The sequence below is a fragment of the Colletotrichum spaethianum genome, assembly GCF_022836535.1.
Source record: "Colletotrichum spaethianum MAFF 239500 DNA, contig01, whole genome shotgun sequence".
Classification (NCBI taxonomy): Eukaryota; Fungi; Ascomycota; class Sordariomycetes; order Glomerellales; family Glomerellaceae; genus Colletotrichum; species Colletotrichum spaethianum.
The window spans coordinates 1,718,735-1,740,645 of record NW_026054771.1 but is presented as its reverse complement, the minus strand read 5'-3'; the positions used below and the strand labels follow the sequence as shown (position 1 = coordinate 1,740,645).

Here is a 21,911-nt window from a genome sequence, read left to right as displayed (position 1 = left end):
ACACTCGGGATGGGCTGGGGCCAATGGCGTTGGATACTTGTATTCCGGTCAGTCTTATGTCATCAAGACAACACTTTGGCTTTTCGCAATAACCTGCATCTGCAGCATATCGACGGTCGACGCCGGCTGTTCATGCTTCACCTCGTGTACTGGGTGCTGCGTGTTCGTGTTCCCGCTGGGAGCGTTCCAAAGGTGTGCACACGGAGAGTTCAGGCTCGGGCGGGACGCAGCTCGAACCCGAGAGCGGCCCGGGCGTCCCGGGCGGCCGACCGACTGCTTCGTCTGACCCATGGACAGCTGAAGTGGAGAAAAGCCACACGTGGCGCGGCCTTACGCCCGACATTCCCCCTCTTCGCGAGCACGTGTAGCTGACTAAGCGGTACCAGCTGGCCTCGACTTAACCCCACGAAACGAAACGAAACGTCGTCAGCGCGCAGACTAGCAGAGTGTGCGTGCAACCCCTCCCTCCTAGTGTACTCCCTACCGTCCCGTCCGATGGTTGCCCGTCAATGACGATGACGTCTTGATTTGGAACGCACACACTCAGCCACGCTCCATCCCAGCATTTTTTTTTTTTTCGCCTCTGCAATTAGTCCGGTGCACCTTGAGCTGATGTGAGGGAGTGTGTGTGTGTGTGGACGAAAGGCGACGGACAATTGACGTCAATTCTAACCACGACCGCCCCCCCTTTCTTGGGGAACTGGCAGCAATTCTTGATTATCCCCAACGTTCAACGATACCTACGAATTGCCTCCATTCTCATGCATTTCGTCCAGCTCTCTCTCTCTCTCTCTCGTAGCGTAGCGTAGTAAAGCTCGACCAAAGCCTCTCACAAAACATACCACTTCCAGGTTGCCCTCCAGCTGCTGTCCATTGCCCAGTCAACGGAGCGGATCTGCCTCATTTCCCAGGTCCAGATCGGTAGCCTAGCCATTCCTTGCCTTAATTAGTTGGCACGCAACATCCTTCCGTATTCCGTCAGCGCACCTGGCCAACTGCCCCAAACGCAGCTGCAACCCCTGTTGAGGGCGGCCCCAGCTCCAGTCTCTGTCGCTGTCGGTGCCGTAACCACCCACAGCGGCCACTAAGCCGATACGTACCCCGGTACCACAGCATCGACCTTGACGCTGCGACATCCCACTTTCTCATAAAGACGACACCGGGACACACAGTACAGCAACGCGAGACCCCCCCGCCTACCTACCTCTTGGAAAACTTACACACCTCCAACAAAAGACTCCCTTTCTTTCTGCGAGGCCTTTTACGAATCGAATCGAAAAGAATCACACATTGTCCTTGTCCCGCCTCGGATCCCTCTCCCACCCCATCTCCAACACACACGACTCCGACAATGGCGGCCCAAACCCCGACAGCAGCTCAGGCCCAGGCCAACCAGGGCAGCTGGGGAGCTTTCCTCAAGGTACTGCACCCCCTCTTGCTCCCACTTAGACTCAAATCGTGAACCGCAATTGACGCTCTCCCTCTTCTCCAACAGTCCATCGCCTCCTTCAACGGCGACCTCTCCTCCCTGACAGCCCCGCCCTTCATCCTCTCGAGCACGTCCTTGACCGAGTTCTCCTCCTACTGGTGCGAGCACCCCTCCATCTTCGCCGCCCCTGCCAAGGAGACCGACCCCGCCAAACGTGCCCTGCTCGTCACGAAATGGTTCATCACCACCCTCAAGCAGCAGTACGCTTCCCGCAGCGAGCAGTACGGCAACGAGAAGAAGCCCCTCAACCCCTTCCTCGGCGAGCTCTTCCTCGGTAAATGGGAGGACGAGGCCGGCACCACAGAGCTCATCAGCGAGCAGGTTAGGTAAGACACGTTCCCCCCTATTCTCTCCGTCTCTTTACACCTCTGCGTCGTAACGCAATGCTGACCTGCTGTGCTTTGCGTAGCCACCACCCTCCCGCGACGGCCTACTCGATTACCAACCTCGCGTCCGGCGTTCACCTTGAGGGCTACAACGCCCAAAAGGCCACCTTCAGCCGCACAATCAACATCAAACAGATCGGCCACGCCCTCTTGACTGTCCCTACCGCCGAGGGCGGCCAGAAGGAGACGTACCTCATCACCCTGCCCGCCCTGCACATCGAGGGCCTCATCTTCGGCGCCCCCTTCATCGAGCTCGAGGGCACCTCCTTCATCACCTCGTCCACCGGCTTCACCTCCAAGATCGACTACTCGGGCAAGGGCTGGCTGTCCGGCAAGAAGAACAGCGTCACCGCCACCGTCTACCCGACGGGCAAGGAGAAGGACGCCGTCTACAACATCACGGGCGTCTGGACAAAGTCCTTTGAGATCCACGAGGGGACCCCCAAGCACAACTCGTCAAAGACGCTCCTCGAGACGTACGACGCCGCGCAGCACCCGACGTCCAAGCTTATTGTCGCGCCCATCGACAAGCAGCACCCGCTCGAGTCGCGCCGCGCCTGGAAGGGCGTCGCCGACGGCATCGCAAAGGGCGACATGGACCTCGTCTCCCGCGAGAAGAGCGCCATCGAGAAGGCCCAGCGCGAACTCCGCGCAAAGGAGAAGGCCGAGGGCCGCGTCTGGGAGCGCAGGTACTTCACCGACCGCCAGAGCGCCGGCGACGCCGTCCTCGAGTCCCTCGGCGCCCACGTCGGGCTGCCGGCCACCGGCGACGCGGAGAAGACGGGCGGCCTGTGGCGGTACGACGCCGAGAAGGCCGACAAGGTGCGCAGCCAGGCCGCCCTGAGCGAGGCCGACCAGGCCAAGATTGCCGAGGAGATTCTGGGACAGACATCATCATGAAAAGATGACGATGGCATGGCTGAGAATGAAAACGTACACGGACAAGCAAGACTTTTTTTATATATATAAAACGGGTTCCAAGACTGGGGCAGGCCGTCTTGGGATGGGATGGAGGACGGGACTGTACAGCTAGCATGTTGGCGCTTGGAGTTGTCCAGTACACGCGCGCGGTACAATACTATGTAGCAAGGTACTATTAATCGGACGGGACATCTCGCTTTGTTTTGTTATACATCACCCTCTAGAACTTGAAGCTGTTAATCAAATCGCTCTTGATTATGTAAATCATCCCGCGTCTTGAAACAGCCCTAGAATGAACCGTTCCGCCTCGTCCTCAAGAGTACGTCGTCCGATCTGGAGCCTCTCACGCAGTTGCATCTGAAAGGCGGGCCCATCGGACGCTGCGCACATGAATACATGCATCCGTCATGCGACGAGGCAAGGGCTGAGAGGTAAGTGAGCAGGTTGCGTAACGGCAATGGCAAAACGATTGATTCGGCCTCGGGGAATTTTTTGTACATGTAATTTCTTTGGCAACGTCCCTCCCATGTACCACATATATGTACCGTACCGCATTTTACAATCCGGACCTCTAACCCTCCCCTCACCAAGACAAGTCCGTCAGAATGTTCCTTCTTCTTCTTCTTCGCCAAAATGCTGATTGGAATTCAACAGAGGGAATACCCAACATGCCAATGCTAGATGAACGAAAACCAAACTTGAAAAAGACTACTACGCCGGCCGATGCAATTTTTGTGTTCCTCGATGCAGCCGTATATGCAAGCGAGTGGTGGAGTATGTTCAGACGATGGAGACGAAAAGTGCTTGGCCTCTCTCCCGATGCCATGGTGACCCCCGGATCATCGCCACAGAGTCATCCTCATGGAGGCGGCGGCCGTGTAGCACCGGAACGGCTCCAATTCAGTAGGCAATGCCCCGCGCTGAGGGGGAGCATCGCCAGCCTCGCTCTACGGGCTGCCTTCCCTCTCGAGCTCGTAGAATAGCAGGTAGACCTCGCGGCGCAGGTCGAGCACCTCGCTCGTCTTGGCCTCGCGGACCTTTTCGTCGCTGATGCGCCACCAGCGGTCGGCGGGCTGCTTCTTGCGCGACTTGTGCACCGGCGGCCGCGGTGCTACGGCCATCGGCGTCGAGCGCGGCGGGCTACTTCCGGGCGTGCTGTTGCCGTTGACCCTGTGCGAGAACTTGGACACGGTGCTCTTCGCCGAGGCAGTGAGCGAGCGCACGGATCGGATGCTCGCCGAGTCGGGCTCTCTGTGCTTGTCGCGCGGGGCAGAGGTCGGGCTGACGCGCTTCCTCATGTGGTCCCTTGACGATGCGTCGAACGAGGAGATGGACGGGGTAGACGAGTCCGTTTCGGAGCTCGGGGTTAGGAGATCGGGTGTCGACACCGCAGGGCTCACCCCGCGTGCGATGGCGTCAAGCTGCGGTGTTGACGGCTGCGGTGTTGCGGCGGGGCTGGCTGTCTTGCTGTAGATGCCCGAGGGCTGGAACGTATTCTGGTTCGAGTAAGGGGCGTACGTGTTTTGGCGCCGGAACGATTCGTAATGGCCGCTGTGGTGGCTTCCCTTGTGCGTAACCAGGCCCAGCAGCTTATAGTTGCGGCGGTCGCGGAGGCCGCCCAGGGGCAGGCGCTCGGGGAAGGCGACCTTGGCCGAGTTCTTGGTCGATGTCTGGTCGTAGATGGAACGCGAAAGATGAACAGCCAGGATGCGCGGAAAGGAGGTGAGGCGCGTCGACCGTGCGATTTTGCGCTTGGGCGCCTCGCTAATATTGGGAAGGAGCACATCCTCGGGGACGTGTTCCGGGTCAAAGTCAATTGCATGGCGCAATTTACGCACCGCTTCTTCCAGTGCCGTCTTCTCGCTCTCATTCCGGGCGTTGGCCATGTCCCTCTTGAGGGACTCTTCCGCCTGGATCAACCGGCACCTCTCGCACTTGAAGTCATCAATCATCTCCGTCTTGAAGATCTCGTCGAAGCACGAGCTAAGCGTGGTGGAGCTGACTTGAGGCACGTTCAATGTCAGCATGTAGAAGGACTCTTCCCTCGGCTTGGTTTTGTGACCACACGTCTGGCACTCTGACTGCGACTCGTATTTGCCTTCCATGGGAAAGCCTTCGTCTTCGTCGAGGGGTGGATGGATGCCGTTGGTTTGAATCTGGGGTATCGTGGGCGTCGGCAACGCGGAAGACGACTCGTGACCGTTGGCTAGGTCGAGATTCTCGAGCTTTTGCTGCACTGCGTCGCCATTGACGGCGGCGCCCTGTGACGTGGCTCGCGAGGCCGCCAATCTCGCATGTGCGCGGGCCCTTTCGCCTGCGTGGTACTCCTCCTTGAGTCTCTCGGCCACGATTTGCAGAAACTCCTGAGCGTCCTGCTGCTGTCGGCTGATGCGCTGTCGGAAGGCGGTCTCCAGCACCCGCACGAACTCAATGGCGGATATTGACTTCTTGTAGATTGGCCGCTCGTTCAGCGAGTCAAGCATGTCTTTCAGCCCCTGTGTAACCAAGCCGCGCTGCATACCCTCAATCTTCCAGTCCGGGTAGGTCTTGCCAGGCGGCTGGACCAATTGGGCGTAAACACCCTCATCGTCGATATTGCGGCGGTGGGTTTCGCGGATCAGGTAGACGCGCAGCTCGACGAGGCCGGCCAGGGCCTGCAACGTCGAGTTGATGAAACAGTCGTTGGCAGCATTGCGCAAACCGACGACGCCCTTCCTCCGAGACGAAGAGGTGCTGGATTCGTCGATTGTGAACGTCGGCGCAAAGACGTAGACGAGGGCAATGGCGGCTAGGGATGCGCCGGCGGCATAGGAAATGGTCGTAATGTTTTTGTCGGGCATATCTGGGGTTCGGGTGGTTCGGGAGAAGAAAGCGGACGAGGAGGGTTTCGGGGTAGTGCGCTAGAGTGCGCGACAATCGGCAGGATGTGACACCTGAAGAACGTCAGCTCTGGTTTCCCTTCGACAAAAACCTATCTTCGTCCCGTCGTGGTGGTGGTGGTGGTGGCCTCGCACCGTTACACCCGTCTCTCCCGAGGCTCTCAGCTGCGCAGGGCGGAAGTCAAAACCCACCTATGCTATTGAGACTAAGCAAGGAGCAAGCTCATAACCATGTGATGACCGGGCCAGTAGAGGTGCAGGAGTTCAACATTGTCTCTTCGACGCGTACGAGATGGTGCCGATGATTACCGAAGAGGAAGACCCTAAACGGGTATGGCTGGACAGATTGGCGGGTGAAGGTGAAGGGGGAGGAGAAAATGACGGAAGAGAGGTGAGGCGAGACTGGAGACTGGAGACTGGAGAAGAGGTGGACTGGACCAAGAGGGTCTGTGATGGGACACACCGGGTTGTTGGAACGGGTGAAGGGGGTGAAGGGGGGGGCACTGAGACGGGGGTGCGCAGAGCAAAAATGGGGTAAAATGGAGATGTCGCCGACTCGGGGGATCGGGGGTCGGGGTCGGCGAGTGGTGGTAGCGTCGAGCGTCAAGCGAGGTGAGCGAGTAGGTAGGAGAGAACATGAGAGACAGGAAATGACTACCCGGGTTGGGCGGGGATGCAGTGTCGGTGTGCAGACCAAAAGTGCGGATAGAAAGAGGAGCGCCGACGAGGATTAAAACGGGGACGGGTTAGTCTGCCGGCTGGTGTTTGCTGGCTCAAGGGGCTCGACGAACAAGCATGTCGCCTGGTACAATTGTCTATCAGTCAGAGGAGCGCAGCAGCATCCGAGTGCCCCCCTCTGGGCAAGTCTGAGGTAAGGTTGAGGTGAGGAGAAGAGGAGGAGGAGGAGGAGAAGAAGAAGAAGAAGCTGGAGAGAGACAGGTGCACCGCAGTATTACAGCGGAGAAAACTGCTGGATTGGACTGGATTGGTCATGGTATAAAGACAGCCAGGACAAGGTCCGAAGGTGAGGCTGGAGTGGTGTAGAATGGTGGCAGTCAATCCATGCTAGCTAGGCCCGCCTCTCCGCGATTCACCTACTACATAGTGCATACACACATAGGCAGGTGCTCCTCCTCCATTATGCGCCTGCGCGAGGGAAATCCCGCCGCCGCCGCCGCCGCCGCCATCGCCTTGCAAAGGTTGCGTCCTCGCAGCCGTGTCGACCAGGTCCCGCCCATAGTCACCGGTCACTTCCTTCTGTATGTCTGCCTTTAGCGACTGCTATCCTCCGCCGCCGCCCTCCTTCTTTTTGCATACCCCAGGTTGCTTCTTCGAACCTGCTTTTAAGGAACCACAAGACGGGCCGCTCTTTCACTCGGCCGGACGTCGATTGGGCAGGTGCCGAAGAAAGAAACCGCGCTGCAAGCCGAGTTCGGGGGAAGCCCGGGTTCCCGATATTATGATTCGACCCCAAAAACCTTCAGGCGCTAAAACCTGAAATCACTTTCCCATGGACCTTTTTCTTTTTCCTTCTTGCGCAGCGCCACGACTTCTGGACCCGGCACCGCCCGCCCCACCCGCTCGGTCGTCTCGGCCATCGATGTTCCGGCCCTGGCCAATCGATCCCCTCAGCTAGCTCGTTCCCAGCTCGTTTCCTAGCTCCCCGCACAAACACCGCCTACTACGTACGCCTGCCAGTCATCGCCCGATGTCACTGAGCAGCAGATGCGGACAGACCTTACCTAACCTCAGCGTTCGCCATAGACGACTTTGGCTGCACTGCACTGGCCCTTCATCCGTGTGCCGCCGCCGCCGGACACACTACATCACAGGCTTGAGGACGTCGACGTGCATGTTCCACGACACGTTCTGGAAGCCTGCCATGGGCATGCACAACCTATCCCGGCCCGCCCTGAGTCTCCCTCCATTTGCCCTGCTTCTGCGACCAACCGCATCCCAGAAACTCCCGTTCCTTTCTGCAAGGCGACGCTTCAATCGGGACTGATGGGCGGTCTGCGCACTGGCGAAGCCACCTGATTGGGGAGGACCGAGGCACCGTCTGTCCCTGTGGCTGCGACGTGGGGGTTTGGAGAAGCAAAACTCTCCAATGCAACGTCACTCTACCCTTCGTCACCCGCTGGCCCTTCGGGGCTCTGCATCAGCAGTAGCTGACCACCAATCATCATACCGGCCCTGCCGCAGTACTCCCGCTCATTTGTCCGCTGTCCGTCATTCTCCCGAGCCTCTCTGGCTGTTGCTGCTGCTGCACCTTGACAAAAGACTCCCAGCATGTCCGAACCATCGGACGTTTCCCAAGCACTTCGACGCTCCCTACAGCAGTACAAACATCCGCAGCTAGAGCCGTCTCTCACCACCACCCATCCTGTGCAACGGGTAGAACCCCGGGTCTAGCCAATTACCCCTCAGTCGCCAGCTGTGTCCAAGGTTCCCAGCATCACTTGTCTCGAACCCCCGCATTCTGGGCCCTCGCGAACAGGCCGCACTACATTTTGGTTCTTTCTTCAGAGTAGCTTTGGTGGACAGATTAGCCTATCCTGCTGAAATGCAGCGGGTCTCGAAGCCCGAGTACCGCAGCCTGCCGCCTGCCATGTAAGCACTCCTTCGGGCGACTGTCAGCCGTTGCACGGCCCCGTTGCCAGTGTGGGTGTGGGACTTATCCGTGCTTAGCCGATGGAAGTTGAAGCCGCGTATTGGCGGTGGGAGATACGCGTCCTGCGGTGGTACGCGTTGCGTAATCCGGCGGCGCAGGATTCCTTCGCGAGATTATGCCACGAGGAAGTGCCCATGCCAATGGCTGCCTGAAGGCGACAACCGAGAAGCCTTCCCGTCTGATGCTGCCCGCGAGAGAGCGTAGTCATTCGAACAAAAAGCAGCTTGAGCCGTCATCCTCACACAAGACGGTCCCGACATCTTGGCAGCCCCATTCTGGGCACGTTGGCACTGGTCACCCCCGGATCACAGACCCCGGGTGTTACCCGCTAAATACATGCGAGACATGGCAGCTTGGGTCTAGCTTGCAAGAAGCTGTTGGTATGTATTTGGAAGGAGAAATCCCGACGACGATGTGAAGTTGGTAATTAAAAAGGCCCGCAGGGCCATCTTGGGGCCTGGTAAACAACGCAACCATCGCATCTGCTGCCATCACGCATCTGCTACCACCACTGACTGTTCGCCGACATCCAGCGGCGCAGCCGCCACGGGCTGGCCTTCCCAGCTCCATATCGAGCCGTTCAGCGCAGCTGTCTTGACCCAGCCACAGCACAACTCATCCGCCTCCTCGTCGCCATAGAAAGAGGTGGGTATGTGATATTTCTCAACGGCAATCAACCCTTCTGGATCGCACTCTGCCCAACTTGCCGTCTGTACTTCCGGCAAGTCGTTTTCAACATCTGCTAACACTATCTTGAGCTTCCGTGGTACCAGGTGGTCGAACTTCTTCAGCATGTCATTGTAGTCGTTCTTGATATTGGCCGTCCCCAAGTCCAATGGTCGCGCAAGCATGACTTGCTCCAGCGAAGGCGTGTTGGCAGTGTCATACCAAAAGCAGTGGCTCCCTATGGGGGCCCTAAACAGCACCACACGCCGCAGCTTGGGCCATAGGCTCCAACAGTTGACCGTGAAAGTCCGGGACATGAACGTCAGGGCCGGATAGTCTCGCAGGCACACAAGCTCCTCCAGCTTGGAGAGCCTCTGGAACCCGTCGGTCAGGGTCGGTCTCACGTCCAGGTGGTCGTCGTACCCAGACAGACTTCCGAAGGGCATGTCGACTATGAGCCGCTTGAGAGTCTCGCAGACCTCGCAGAAAAGCTCGCGCACCCACATGGCGGTAGGCTTATCGTCCAACGACTTCCCAAATGGGCTTATATAGAGGGACGTGATGCATTTGAGAGACAGCGTCGGTGGTAGGCTCTTGAGCGAGGGAGACAGGATGCTGAGCAGAAGCAAGCTTAAACGCTTGGTCGAGTCAACGTGCATGCATCGTTTCCGGAGTAAGCGGATGGTAAAGTCATATGTCGAGCGCGAAACCAGTGTGAGGTTGATGAGGGCCTTTGTTGCGCTGTGTGAAGCGGGCAAGATTGCCGTTTCATTCGGCGGGAGGAGGCTCTCAATGATGTGCAAGATAAGCTCGGGCGGGAGTCGCCACGGCTCAGTCTGAGGGAGTGACATCCCAATCGCTGCTGTGTGTTTTGAGTGAAGTTTGGAATACTTGGAAATCCCAAGTGACAAGCGATTGATATCTGATAAGGCTAATCATCGAAAATGAGACAGAGAAAGTGAGACGTCGAGCGAGTGAGGGGACGTCATCACTAACCAGGCACCAGCAGCTCGGTGAGGGGTCTCGGAGCGACCCCGCTCCCCCGCGCCGCGCCGATTGCAGCTTCACCGAGAGACTGGACCAAGATTTGGCACCAAACACAATCAACTGGGATCTTCACCATGCTTCACGACATTCTTTGGATTTGATCTACCTGCTCTAAGAATCAAATTTCTCTCTCCTTATGAACATTCAGTCTTTCATATCATCATTCAGCCTTACCCAAGAGGCTGCATCAGGTCTCCCAAACTCCCAAGCCTGGGTCATGAGAGGGGCTTCTCCGTGACGACTGCCGCTGACTTTGGCTGCCACAGTGAGTTTCTCCTCTGCGTCGCATATGGAGCCGGCTCCCCCGATGAAAGCTGTTCGTCAGGCACGCTTCTAGGGACCGAGTTGACCGCCGGACCACCTTGCCACAACGTCGCGCTTCCCCTCCTCAAGCCTGTGTCGGCAAGCTTCTGGGACGTAAACTCGGGGCTTGATGCTACCGACGACTCGGATCGTTGAGGCTCCTCCACACCACCGGCCATAGGCGAGTCAACCAGCGCGGGCGGTACACTCGGGTCTCTGGTCACTGCCTGTTCCGTCCTCTCGGGCTCGAGACTAACGACCATCCGTCCACCGCGGATCTCGCCTCTCCTCATTCGATCGAGACCACGGTTGATGCCTTCGAAGCCTTCTTCCACGCCAAGGAGCTCAGGAGGGCTGACGAGGCCGCTCTCCAGCAACCTCTCGAGCCAGGTGACGAGCGCCTCGCCGACGGCGGGCACCTCGTGAAAGACCTTGATGGGAACAGTGTGGTACGCAACTGCCTCAGGGGCCTGATCCTTGGGCAGGCCCGTCAAACCAATGAGATGCTTCAGGGTAGGGCTGCTGTTGCGAGGGGTATCTGGCGGGCTAGGCGGCGCTCCGGCATCCAGCGCCGGCGTCAACGCGCGCAACAGCCAGCCAGCCGATTCCCTGCCGCTGGTATCCAAAGCGAAGCGCAGGTTCTTCCCGACATTGGCCCGGATGATGTCGATCGCTCGCGACGGGTCGTGGCTATCGACGAGCAAATCAGGCCGCAAAACCGTGTGGTTCGACAACCGCAGGCCGTGCCTCAACTTGTCCACGACGGTCACGACCTTCAGCCCGGCCAGCCGCGCAAGCTGCACGGCCAGGTTCGCCGACGTCGACGACCCGCCCCAGATGACGACCCAGTCCCCGGCCACGGCCCTCTCGTGGTCCCGGATCCCGCTCAGACACTCGGCCCGGATATCCTGCGGCAGGCTCTCGGCAGGGATCTCGCGCAGTAGCTTCAGCAGGTCCGGCCCGCCGAGCACGCCCGAGAAGTCGACGCCCATGCAGACGCCGAGCGAGAGCACAGCTGCGACGAAGGCGACGCCGAGGGTTGCGCCGGCGCGCGGCGAGACGTTGGGCGGGATGCGCGCGGCGTTGAAGTCCGAGGTCACGACGTACTGCTGGTAGGCCGCCTTGCGGAGGTCGCGGTAGTCGGTCGAGATGACGAGGACGCGGTCGCCGTCGCTGAGGCGACTCTGCGAGGACTGCTGGCGACGGACGACGCGGCCGACGAGCTCGCGGCCGGAGATGTAGGGCAGCGTCGGGATCGCGAAGTTGAAGTCGCTGGGTTTCCGCGCTTGTCAGCACTGGTTCAGAGGGTTGGCTCTGGCCGGTTAATGGGATAAGGGGGGGAAGACCTACGGCGCTTTCCAGTCGATCGGGTTCAGGCCGATGTGTTCCGTTCTCACCAGCACTTCCCGCTCATCTCGAATCTCGGGCACTTGGTATCCCTCCGCCGTCTCATACGGCTGCTTGGCCGCATGGAGGATGAGCACGGTTTGCGTCTCTGGTATTTCTGCCATGGCTGTGGTGGTTTATGGCCTCGTCGCTCTCATTGGTCGGGCGGCAGAGTGAAGGAGGTGAGTGTATCCCGGTGAGGGGATGAGATGAAAGTGGCTGTCTGCGGGCGTTCGACGTCGCTTGACTGAGTGTGCGTCTCTCTCGCCTTGGGCAACAGTTCCCTTCCAAGTTTACGCTGAGTTGAGCTGAGTCGAAGTGAGTCGATGGGAGGAAGTCTCGGGACTTACGAGCAAATCTCCAGATAACTGCAGGAGAAGTAGAGCTGGAGAATACTCCAATCACTTAGACAATAGACTTGTTAGACTTTTTTTCCTTTTGTTCAGTGTCCTTCATTCCTTTCCGCTAAAGATAAGAGACATTTCTTCGACCCCTTTCACCCCCTCCCGATGGCCGGAGGGTTGTTGATCGGCCGCACGCTTTTGCTTGGGTGCTGGGGGAATTACGTGCTCTCGCAGTCCCGCATTGCGTGATTCTTCCCCAAGATGGCTGCATCGCCATCGACCACACACAACCCCCCGCGAACCCCCCCCCCAAAAAGCGCCCAACAGGGCCAAGGTTTCCCGATAACTTGCCGAACTCACTCAAAACCGCCGCGTCAAACCTTGGGACATGGCCGGCTAATTGGAGCAGGTCGGCCAAAGGAGTGGGCTATCTTGCATGCGCTGGTATGAATCTGGCATGCCTGCCGTTGACCCTCTGCTTCTTGTCATCTTATAGTCTTGTTAGCGGCAGGACCTTCCGCGCTTGTGGTTGCCGAGGATAATTCCGGCCTCCTCGCTGCCTCTTTCGCTTCACTGGAGCGGCGCGATGCCCGCCCGGCCGATGCGGAAGAGGAGACGAAGAGGCCGAGTTGAGCCAACGACAGCCCGGGGCCAGCCACAGCCGACCCCTCCCAACGCTCCACTACGCCTGTCACGACATGTCGCAGGATTGTTGCCAATCTCGATAGGACCTTCGCCGATGTAGGCTTGCTGATTAATTCAAGCTCGTGATTTTGGGCGGCTGCGAGTTGCTCGCGGTCGGAAGGGGCGATTGCGTGCCAAGGCAGCTTTTCTGCACTGAAGTGACGGATGCATTGAATAGGGTTGCCCAAATGTGATAACTGCCACACAATGCTACACAATTCCAGCAAACATAGGAAATTCAATGTACTTGTTTCCGTTCAATTGAGGCTTGTTGGTATATGGATCAACCGCATACGATACCCCATGGCAGGTTATGTAAGATAAGGATGGGAACCAGCAGTGATCAACCAACCTCGAAACAAGATGCGGCATGGGGTCTGCTCTGTGTCCTTGGATCAATTGAATCCACGAACAGGGCGTGGCATCACGGAATAAACCTTGCTTAGACAAATGCGAGATATTCTATATGTCGAGCCAGTGGCAATATACACCAGCCCAATTACCAGCCGAAATGGGTTCAATCGATTCGAATGGCATGCGCGTAGCTTGGACTAATGTAGCCACCCAAATCAGTCAATTTCAATACCCTGTGCATTTGAGCTCTCACAACAGTATAATAACAGAATTCGGTAAGCTAGAAAGATAAAGAATAAGGAAAGTCTAAGCTGTTGAACACATTTTATAGTTAATGCTTCGACGCATTGCCTTCGCCCCAACAATACTTGCTCCTGTGTGTGCGGGCCATGCCAATGACCGTACCATATGACATGATTACTTTCTAAGTATACTGTACCCTTTATAAATGATTCTTTGCCCGATTATGTTGTTCTTGGGGACAGCCTCCCTGGCAGTTCTGCTTTTGTACGGCTCGTACCTGTCGCTTCTGCTCGATTTCTTTGCAGGGCGCAGACCAGTCACCAGACAAGGTTCGGCAGACCAAATTATCGACGCGATGAGCGAAGACTTGTTTGGAAGCTTACTGTCTTGTGGTTAAGTAACTTGGAAGGTCGGGTATCTGGGACGGCAGTGTTCAAAGTTGACATCTCACTGATTTCTGAAAGTCTCGCACGAGATTTATCTGATGCATGGCTCACGCGGATGATCACAAATTCAGCCAGATGTCGTAAAAGCCAGTTAGTAACTTTAATGAAAACATTACTAGGTGTACCGTGCTAGTAGAACATGAAGAACTTAAACAAAATACAGCCGAAGTAGGTTTAGCAAGCATTGTTGGCTGGAATTACAAAAACAAGCAGCATCACTCACCACAACATATCTTTGTTATATGAAGTAAGCTGGCATCTCTCGACTACTATCTACCACCAGCACATACCCATAATCGCTTTTTGCGTTAAATAGTTGTCTTCTATCGAAGTGATCCCGATGATTTAATCCTTGTATTCGGCATGGATATCTTCCCTTCCCAGTAACCAATCACCGAATAGAGCAATAACTCCTCAAGTCGATCTGCACACTACCAACTATCGCAAGCGAGCTTTATCAAAGTACACTTATTTTAGTCTCAAGCACGTGCATGAGGTCGACCAGTTTACAGAGGGAGATAATTCATTTGATTCAGGCAGAGTCTGTTTAGCTCTCAGTACATCGGATTTCGTAGGAGGGCTATAGTAGATGCTAGTTATAATCAATCCCAAGCGATACTCTCATTAAGATAAGTCGCTCGAAAATCAAAATTTCGAGGAAGACTTCCAGATCAAACCACTCTCTGGGCCGGAATATTGCCACATTATTGCATCAGACTGTCGCCCCTTCTTGAGATTTCAATGACTGTTGGCTCTGGCGATAAGCTGTCTCACATCGTTCACACCATGTGTCTACAACAACATTTTGTTTCGATGTCCTTTCATTGTTTGTTACACTGTTACACTAATAAATCCTGGCGGCCTGCTCCCTTTCGAAATTCTGATATGCCGAGAGGTAACTTGAAGAGCGGATGACAGTGGAGTAAATTTAAGCTTCCTATTAGCCCAAATCGGGCTGCCGGAGAGGACCCCATCTCGCCTGATCTACAGTGCATCACTAACAAGAATGCCGGGATGCTAACTTGATGAGCTTATCCGTGTTCGATCACGCACCATTTGTTGATTTCATCGAGACCTGTCCTTCGTGATGCTAATTATTACAAGTTCATGTAACCAGACTGCTTATGTAAACCATCAATGGTGCCTCGAAATGCACGGGTGGTCCCTGAACCCTGAGGAGTTATCTTAGTCCTTAAGCTTCCAACTTTGCCAACTTTTTGAGTCAATGCCTTAGGCCTTGTAACAAAACATTCCACCTCCACTTTTGATACAATGACGTACGAGTATCAGTAGTGGGCAATTCCTCTGCTTTGCAGGTGACCAGTTATCGAACTCATTTACTACTACACATATCTCGATGAACGGCAGCGTCCAGGACATAGGGGAGGGCGCTATCGGCAGTGGTGAGACCGGTGTTCCGCCCTTCGATGCGGTTAGTTCTTTAAGCGAGGAAATCCCAGTCGACCCAGATGGAGATCTTGTCCTTCGCGCAGGGCAGCAAACGGAGGAGCCCGAGAAATCATTCCGCGTTTGCACGAGTGCACTACGGCGCTCATCCCAGGTGTGGAAAAAGATGCTCTTTGGCCCGTTCAAAGAGTCCAAACCGGCTTTCGGGACATGGCTCGTCAACCTCCCCGACGACGATCCCGATGCTTTGGGAATTCTCCTAAACATCATCCATGCGAATTTTCCCCTGGTACCGACCGCGCCGAGCCTGGCCGAGCTATACGAGGTTTTCCGGATGGCGAACAAATACGACATGATCCCAGCGCTGAAGCCGTGGGCAAATGCATGGTTGGAAGTGGCAGAGAGTTATGCCACTACGGCAGACGGGAGGAGCATGGCTGCGTTAACATACGTCGCATGGGAACTGGGCCAGGTTGAGCTGCACAGAAAGATGATGAAAGAGTTGTTGCTTTATTCGTCCATTGACAAAGACGGCCAGATGGTCACCGGCGACGGCGTGGTATTGGATGACTTTGATCCCATCGGCCCTCCAGGGTTACTCGGTAAGGGCTTTATACGGTTTGGTGATATGAACTGGTATTGACAACCCCTCCCAGGTTTCTTGCGTAGACAACAGCTAGACATCTTCAGTGCACTTCCTTCCCAACTCAACTCTGTCATTGCCGAGCTGACAGAAGGGCCGGGCTGCTGTGTCGACAAGAAGGCGTCCTCTGACGAGAAGGCCGACTGCAACGATATTATTCTCGGCAGTCTCCTAAGAGGAATGGCAAAGACTAGGGGTGCTATTTCTCTGACTTTGGCGGGGAATGAGGGAGAAAGTGTGGCAAAATTTGCCGAGTCCATCAAAGCTATCGCCGAAGGCATCTCTACTCACGATGGACACAACGGAAAATGCAACCCGGCACCAAGGATTGTTACGATGCTGAATAAATTCACCCGAGGTCGTATTGTGAAACTGACCAAGATGAGTGTGGAAAAAATGGACAAAAGGCGTGAAGAGTTGGGTTTAGAAAGGTCGCTTTCCCAAAAGGCAAGTGAATGAAAAAAGCCGAGAGAAAATATGAGTTATGGATCACAAGTTGGTGCTTGTACAACATAATCAAGAGTATAATATTGTAATTCGAGAGTATTAATGTGTACTAGTATACATATTCAACGATGTTCCAATTATCTAGCTCATAATACCCTTATGGCCATCTCCATCAGCGTCCTTGAAGGGGTTCAGCTTGTCAACAAGAGAAACCTTCTTGCCTGTAGCATCGTGCGTGGGATCAGTGCTGGTGGTGGTGGAACCGAAGCGAGGCTAATTAATTGATGGTAAGCTTAGTTTGACTAGTGGTTCATGAAATACATACCTCAGACTTGTTCAAAGAGGAAGCGCCGTGAGCTGTGCTACCGGGGGCGTAGTTGGCATCATTCTGGACGCCAGTGGTGTGAGTACCATGTCTAATTCCCTTCGTGGTACTAGTAGTAGTAGAATTGTCACCTACAGTGTGGCGAGCGTTGGCAGACTGAGCTGCGGCAAGGCTGTCCGAACCGTGGGTGGAGCTGGTGTTGTGTCCATGGTGGGTGGTGGAAGCTCCGGCGGCGGCAGCGCCAGCGGCAGCGACAGCAGTCTTACCAGCGCCAGTTCCGTGGGAATGGCCGTGGCTGTGGCTGTGGGTTCCGGCTACGCCAGCATGCTCGGAATCCGCGAAGCCCTTGTTAATCTTGTCCGGGCATCCATCAAACTCATCGTACTTGTGGTGACGGGGTCCGTCAAGGCTGCCCTTCTCCTTGGTGAACTCATGAAGAGTCTTGGTGGGAAGGGTGGTAGTGCCGTGGTGGACTGGCTTAGCGTGGTGCGTCTCATGGATTGGCACAGTCGTGTGTACGACATGAGGCTGGATTGTTTCCTTCTGGATGACGGGCTGGATATGCTCGTGGACGTGGTGGTGGACGCGCTCACCTGTCACCACGGGGGCGGCGGTCGAAGTGTGGGTGGTCTCATGAGTAGTAGAGGTGTTCTTGAACTTCGCGTGCTCGCGGTCAAGGATGTCCTTGGTTTCTCTATCGTTTCCGTGCTCAACAGTCTTGTGTGCGACAGGAACGACGTTATGATGGTGCTTCTCGGGGCTGGTCATCCATGTTAGTGAAACAAGCTAATTGATGAGGAATTGAACGACTTACAGAGTCTGTTGGTCCTTGATAGGCTGGATCGTAGTATGGTGATGGTCTTGGTGAACCTCCTTGTCAACGGCAGTGGTTATCTCCTCATGGCGGTGAGGGCGAACCTGCTCTTCAGTGACAGATCTGTTGACATCCTCATCGACGGTGGTCTTGTGGTGGCCATCCTTAGAGACGAAGCTTGAAACGGCTTGCTTGGCTTTGTCCATGATGACTATTTTAGAAGACTTAGGTTTGGTGTTTTGCTTGTTGGTTGCTGTAATGTAATGCGAGTGGTGAGTGATAAATCGGGATAGCTTTTCTGGATGATTATCCTCTAGTATATATAACTCTGCACTCTATAAAGCTTGGAGATCCAAGAAGCGCTCGGCGCCTGGTTGACAACACTTGAACGTCATGCAACATTAGGTCTCAAGTTGTCCAACCGCTACCGATGCTCAGAGCTTTGGTCTATTGCATCCTCATTCCTCTCGATCCATGCTCGAGTAAAGTGAGTAAATGCTATGCAGCACGTCATCGCTGGATCACGATGACCGTCCAATACAGCGCATCGACTCCATGTTGTGTAACGATGGAGTTAAAGCGTCGAACCGCTCAGCTGGGTATGGGTTCCAAAACAGAGCTACCACTGTGCCACTGACGATGTCGAAGAGCTACTACGCTGAACGTGCTTGGCGTGGCGCTTAGATGTGGGGCACTTGAGATGAATCGGAGACTTGGGGAATGTGACTTATGCCGCATTAGTCTGGTTCGTTGGGTCCGGTTGACGGATGAGAGCTTGGGCACTGCTTAAAGTGTTCCAGTCGTCGTGGCGCCGACACTAGCTTCAGATGAAAGCGTCATAACGGAATGCGGCTATGAACCACGTCGTCGGAAATGGATAATGCCGCTCCAATCCTCGACGGCGATCGCGGGGAAACACTGCTAGCTCGGGCAAACAATAGAATGACAGGCTGTCCAACATTATTCTTGGCATTTACGCGTGTTCTTCTTTCTCAGAGACGATCATTTTGATCCAATTTACATACGCTTTTCGTCTTATGCGATAATGAATTGAGAGGTATGGTTGTAATCGACGCATTGCTTCCCAATAGAGTAACTCTTGGAGAAACTAGTCCGTGACCAACAATGCACTCAGTAGCCAGCGCTAAGTTGATCTTGCCTTGATAGTTTAGCCAGCTGTGTGATCACAATCGTGACAGTTTATGTCTACGCACGCTCGATTGCAAAGTGTGCGCAGGTGATCACCAAATATTCGATGACGTTTAGTGCTCCTATTGGCGCTTTGATGATACTTGAATGTCGGCTCGGGGCTCATGAACTTAGCCTCCAGCCACATTGACCTTCCCTAGCAGCTTTGATACCATTGGCGCAGTCACTGCAAGTATGCCTGTTGGAAAAACTACCTGGTGAATCAAATCTTCTGAAATGCTAGGTATGACAACCTTCATTCATGTCTCGGGATGTAATGGCCACATGATTCTGAGTTGCTCAACCCACATATGTGTCACCCAACACCCGGACGGAACTCCGTTTAGAAGCAGTGAATCTGTGGCTGGCCTGCGACAGCGTAAATACCGACAGTTCGCCACAGACTGACCGCAACCCTCGGCTCAAGAAATCGGATGCCGTTTGATTGCACTTGTGAAGCAAGCGTGGCTTTCCGGGTTTTTCCTACGGAAACAAGGAAGAAAGAAAGCAAGAATTCAACACAGGTTAAAGTCCATACGAACTGTTATCAACGTTGTGTGGCCAACTGAATCGGTGACTGTCAATTACTTAAAAGCATTGTGCTTTTGTCCAAAAGGGAAAAGTTGCTTTATCACACAATGGTGGCTTTGACCAGAAGCACATAAAAAGAACCCGGGTTCCATTCTTTATCACAGGTTTGTAAGAAAGAATGGTCGGGTGTTGGCCATGACAGGACCTAAGACTCTTTTTCGGAATTTTTGACAGCAACAGCAAAACAACAGCCTGGTTCTGTTGAGTAAGTTTGGTGTCGCCTCGAAAGAAAGAAAGGAAGAAACAAAACAAAACCGTTGAAATTTTATCAACTGAACAGCAAACTGTCTATGTGAGAAGTGTGTAACTGATAGTTGTTGCTCTGACACAACAAGAAAGCTGTCACGCACTCAAGTTTGCCCGCCATCAAACATCATGATTGTAAGTCAAGTCACCCACTTCTGGGCACCCCACCCATGTGGGCACCCCAAAAATCCCTCAACACCATGACCAGCCTCCCACTTCAAACTATCACAACATTTTTATCCCTTATCTAAATTACTTCATCTTTTGTAGATACCTTCTTTTATACCCTATAGGTTAATATACCGAGTATGAGGTTAGCAAGGCTCTTGGGGATATTGCCAACGGCGTCCCTGTCCAGGCAGCATCTAGGAAATAGGGCGTTCCTCGGTTAACACTTCAGAATTGCCTTAAGGGTATCTAACCTAGAGATATTGCATTTACTGACCTCTAGCAGCTCTCTGTTAGTCAAGAGGCTAAGCTGGCTAATTAGGTATAGATATAGGCTGACCTTAGGTTTATGTTAACGTATTAACAAGTCAAGGTTTTTGTTTAGCGTATCCTTTATACTATAGGTAATACTTAGCCTCTAGGGAAAAGATAAATAGACGCCTTTATATAAAGAAACCTATCTTGTAACAGACGCTGACAGTGACGTCGGTCGCAAGGACCCTTTGACTCTACGGCCTAACCAATTGACCCAATTGACCCAAAAGATCCGTCAGTGCTTGCACGCGTGCAAGCCCTGCTGTCAACACTGCTTATATGCCCTTGTGACGTATAACCATCTGGCTAAGGGAGTTGTGCTGTTACATATCTATTAAGGTTTAAAGAAGTTAATCTATTAATTCTAGATGTATTAATAAGGTATCTACTGAGATTATTAGGGACTAGTTTAAATATCTTATAATCTTATTAATATTAGCTATTTAGCTAGCTAATAAATATAATATAGATAAGACTAGTATCCTTAAGGGTTAAGGAGTAAATAAGCTAATGCTAAGCAAAGCAAAGATAAAGTCTATATATAAAAAATAGCTTAGATTATAAGCCTAGGTATTTATTATTAAGTATATCTTAGCTAATAGCCTAGTACTATATCCTCTTATAATATATAAGGGCAAGATAGTCTAGTAGTAGTAGTTTCCTTTAGATCTTAGCCTTTATAATAAATAAGAGTTTATAATAATAAAGAATAAATAAATAACTAATAAAACTACTATTAAATAGCTACTAAAAGTCTTTTTACTATAGACTATTTCCTCTTAGCTTAATTAAGCTAGACTACTAGTCCTAGATAAGTATAAGAGTTATATAATAATAAAATTTATATAGTAATACTATATTAATAATATCTATCTATTATTTTTACTACTATATACCTCTTATATCCTTTAGCTACTAGATCAGTTAGTCTTTAGCCTAGTTAAGGTAACCTATTATAAAAAGCTCTAGCTTAACTTTAGCTAATAAAATAATTTAACTATAATAAACAAAAAATACTTTTTATCTTATTATTAACTAATACGCTTAACTAGGTTAATAAAAAAAATATTTTAAGTAGCTAAAAATATATTAGACTATAGCCTATTACTATAAATAAACCTCTTATAAGCTTTTTACTACTACCTAAAGCAATAACACTAGTAATACCACTTAATAAGGCTACCTAAGGTGCCTAGGGTATCTAGGATACCTAGGATATAGAGGGATAAGCATCTACTTTATCTACTATTACATAGTCTACGCCTAGAAAGATAAGGGACCTTAATAGTTAACTAGACTTATTCAATAAGCTAAATCAAAGTATTACCATATAATGTGTTACGGTCAGATATTTAACAGTGGTGTTTTCTGCTATTAGATAGCTAAGGTTGATACTTAGTAATAGTAAGGTAAGTCTAGTTAGTAATCTAGCTAGGTCGTAGTCGGCTGGTGATCAGTTAGTCGTTTAAGGCATAGGTAGCTTATATAGCTTTATAATAGAAGGATAATCTAAGAGTCACTTATAGTAAAGTAAATCACAAAGTTAATTACTGAAGAGCTATAGAAGTCTGTCCTTAAGTGCATCCAAGTCTATCCTATATATAGGTTTAGTATCTAATACTATTGTCCTAATCTTACCAGCCTATTAGTAGTGATTACTTACTTGGTTCTATTAATTAATCACTTATATCTACTAATTAATTAGTAGGTCTACTAATTGGTTAGTAGGTCCTATAAAGTAATTACCTTATCTTATTTATATATAACTTATACTATAATTCTTCTTGTTCTAAGGAGTTATTTATCTATTCTTATATCTTATTTATATAAATGTTATATTACTTATATCCTGCTTTATCTAGGTAAGGCATTACTATTAGTAACTTATTAGGTTATAATATTAGGTCTTTTTTTTAAAGGTCTTATCTTTAAGACTTATATAAGTAAG

General features: G+C 52.5%; 6 protein-coding genes across 6 annotated transcripts; 2 read left to right on the top strand and 4 right to left on the bottom strand.

Annotated features, from left to right (window-relative positions):
- Positions 1 to 1,351: 1,351 nt before the first annotated feature.
- On the top strand, positions 1,352 to 2,775 carry ColSpa_00463 (oxysterol-binding 4; the record flags this gene model as incomplete). The annotated part of the gene is made up of 3 exons (XM_049266675.1): positions 1,352 to 1,420; positions 1,496 to 1,815; positions 1,899 to 2,775. The coding sequence occupies 3 exons, from the start codon at positions 1,352 to 1,354 to the stop codon at positions 2,773 to 2,775; spliced, it is 1,266 nt and encodes a 421-aa protein (XP_049122632.1).
- Positions 2,776 to 3,743: 968 nt separating this feature from the next.
- ColSpa_00462 (ubiquitin carboxyl-terminal hydrolase 2) lies at positions 3,744 to 5,636 on the bottom strand (the record flags this gene model as incomplete). The annotated part of the gene is made up of 1 exon (XM_049266674.1): positions 3,744 to 5,636. One exon carries the CDS (start codon positions 5,634 to 5,636, stop codon positions 3,744 to 3,746), a length of 1,893 nt encoding a protein of 630 aa, XP_049122631.1.
- A 3,201-nt stretch (positions 5,637 to 8,837) lies between these two features.
- Positions 8,838 to 9,518, bottom strand: ColSpa_00461 (uncharacterized protein; the record flags this gene model as incomplete). The annotated part of the gene is made up of 1 exon (XM_049266673.1): positions 8,838 to 9,518. The coding sequence occupies one exon, from the start codon at positions 9,516 to 9,518 to the stop codon at positions 8,838 to 8,840; it is 681 nt and encodes a 226-aa protein (XP_049122630.1).
- A 756-nt stretch (positions 9,519 to 10,274) lies between these two features.
- Positions 10,275 to 11,873, bottom strand: ColSpa_00460 (trans-enoyl reductase lepG; the record flags this gene model as incomplete). Its single annotated transcript, XM_049266672.1, has 3 exons — positions 10,275 to 10,881; positions 11,098 to 11,634; positions 11,713 to 11,873. The coding sequence occupies 3 exons, from the start codon at positions 11,871 to 11,873 to the stop codon at positions 10,275 to 10,277; spliced, it is 1,305 nt and encodes a 434-aa protein (XP_049122629.1).
- A 3,303-nt stretch (positions 11,874 to 15,176) lies between these two features.
- Positions 15,177 to 15,869, top strand: ColSpa_00459 (uncharacterized protein; the record flags this gene model as incomplete). Its single annotated transcript, XM_049266671.1, has 1 exon — positions 15,177 to 15,869. The coding sequence occupies one exon, from the start codon at positions 15,177 to 15,179 to the stop codon at positions 15,867 to 15,869; it is 693 nt and encodes a 230-aa protein (XP_049122628.1).
- Positions 15,870 to 16,457: 588 nt separating this feature from the next.
- ColSpa_00458 (uncharacterized protein) lies at positions 16,458 to 17,661 on the bottom strand (the record flags this gene model as incomplete). Its single annotated transcript, XM_049266670.1, has 3 exons — positions 16,458 to 16,589; positions 16,642 to 17,401; positions 17,456 to 17,661. 3 exons carry the CDS (start codon positions 17,659 to 17,661, stop codon positions 16,458 to 16,460), a joined length of 1,098 nt encoding a protein of 365 aa, XP_049122627.1.
- Positions 17,662 to 21,911: the final 4,250 nt, after the last annotated feature.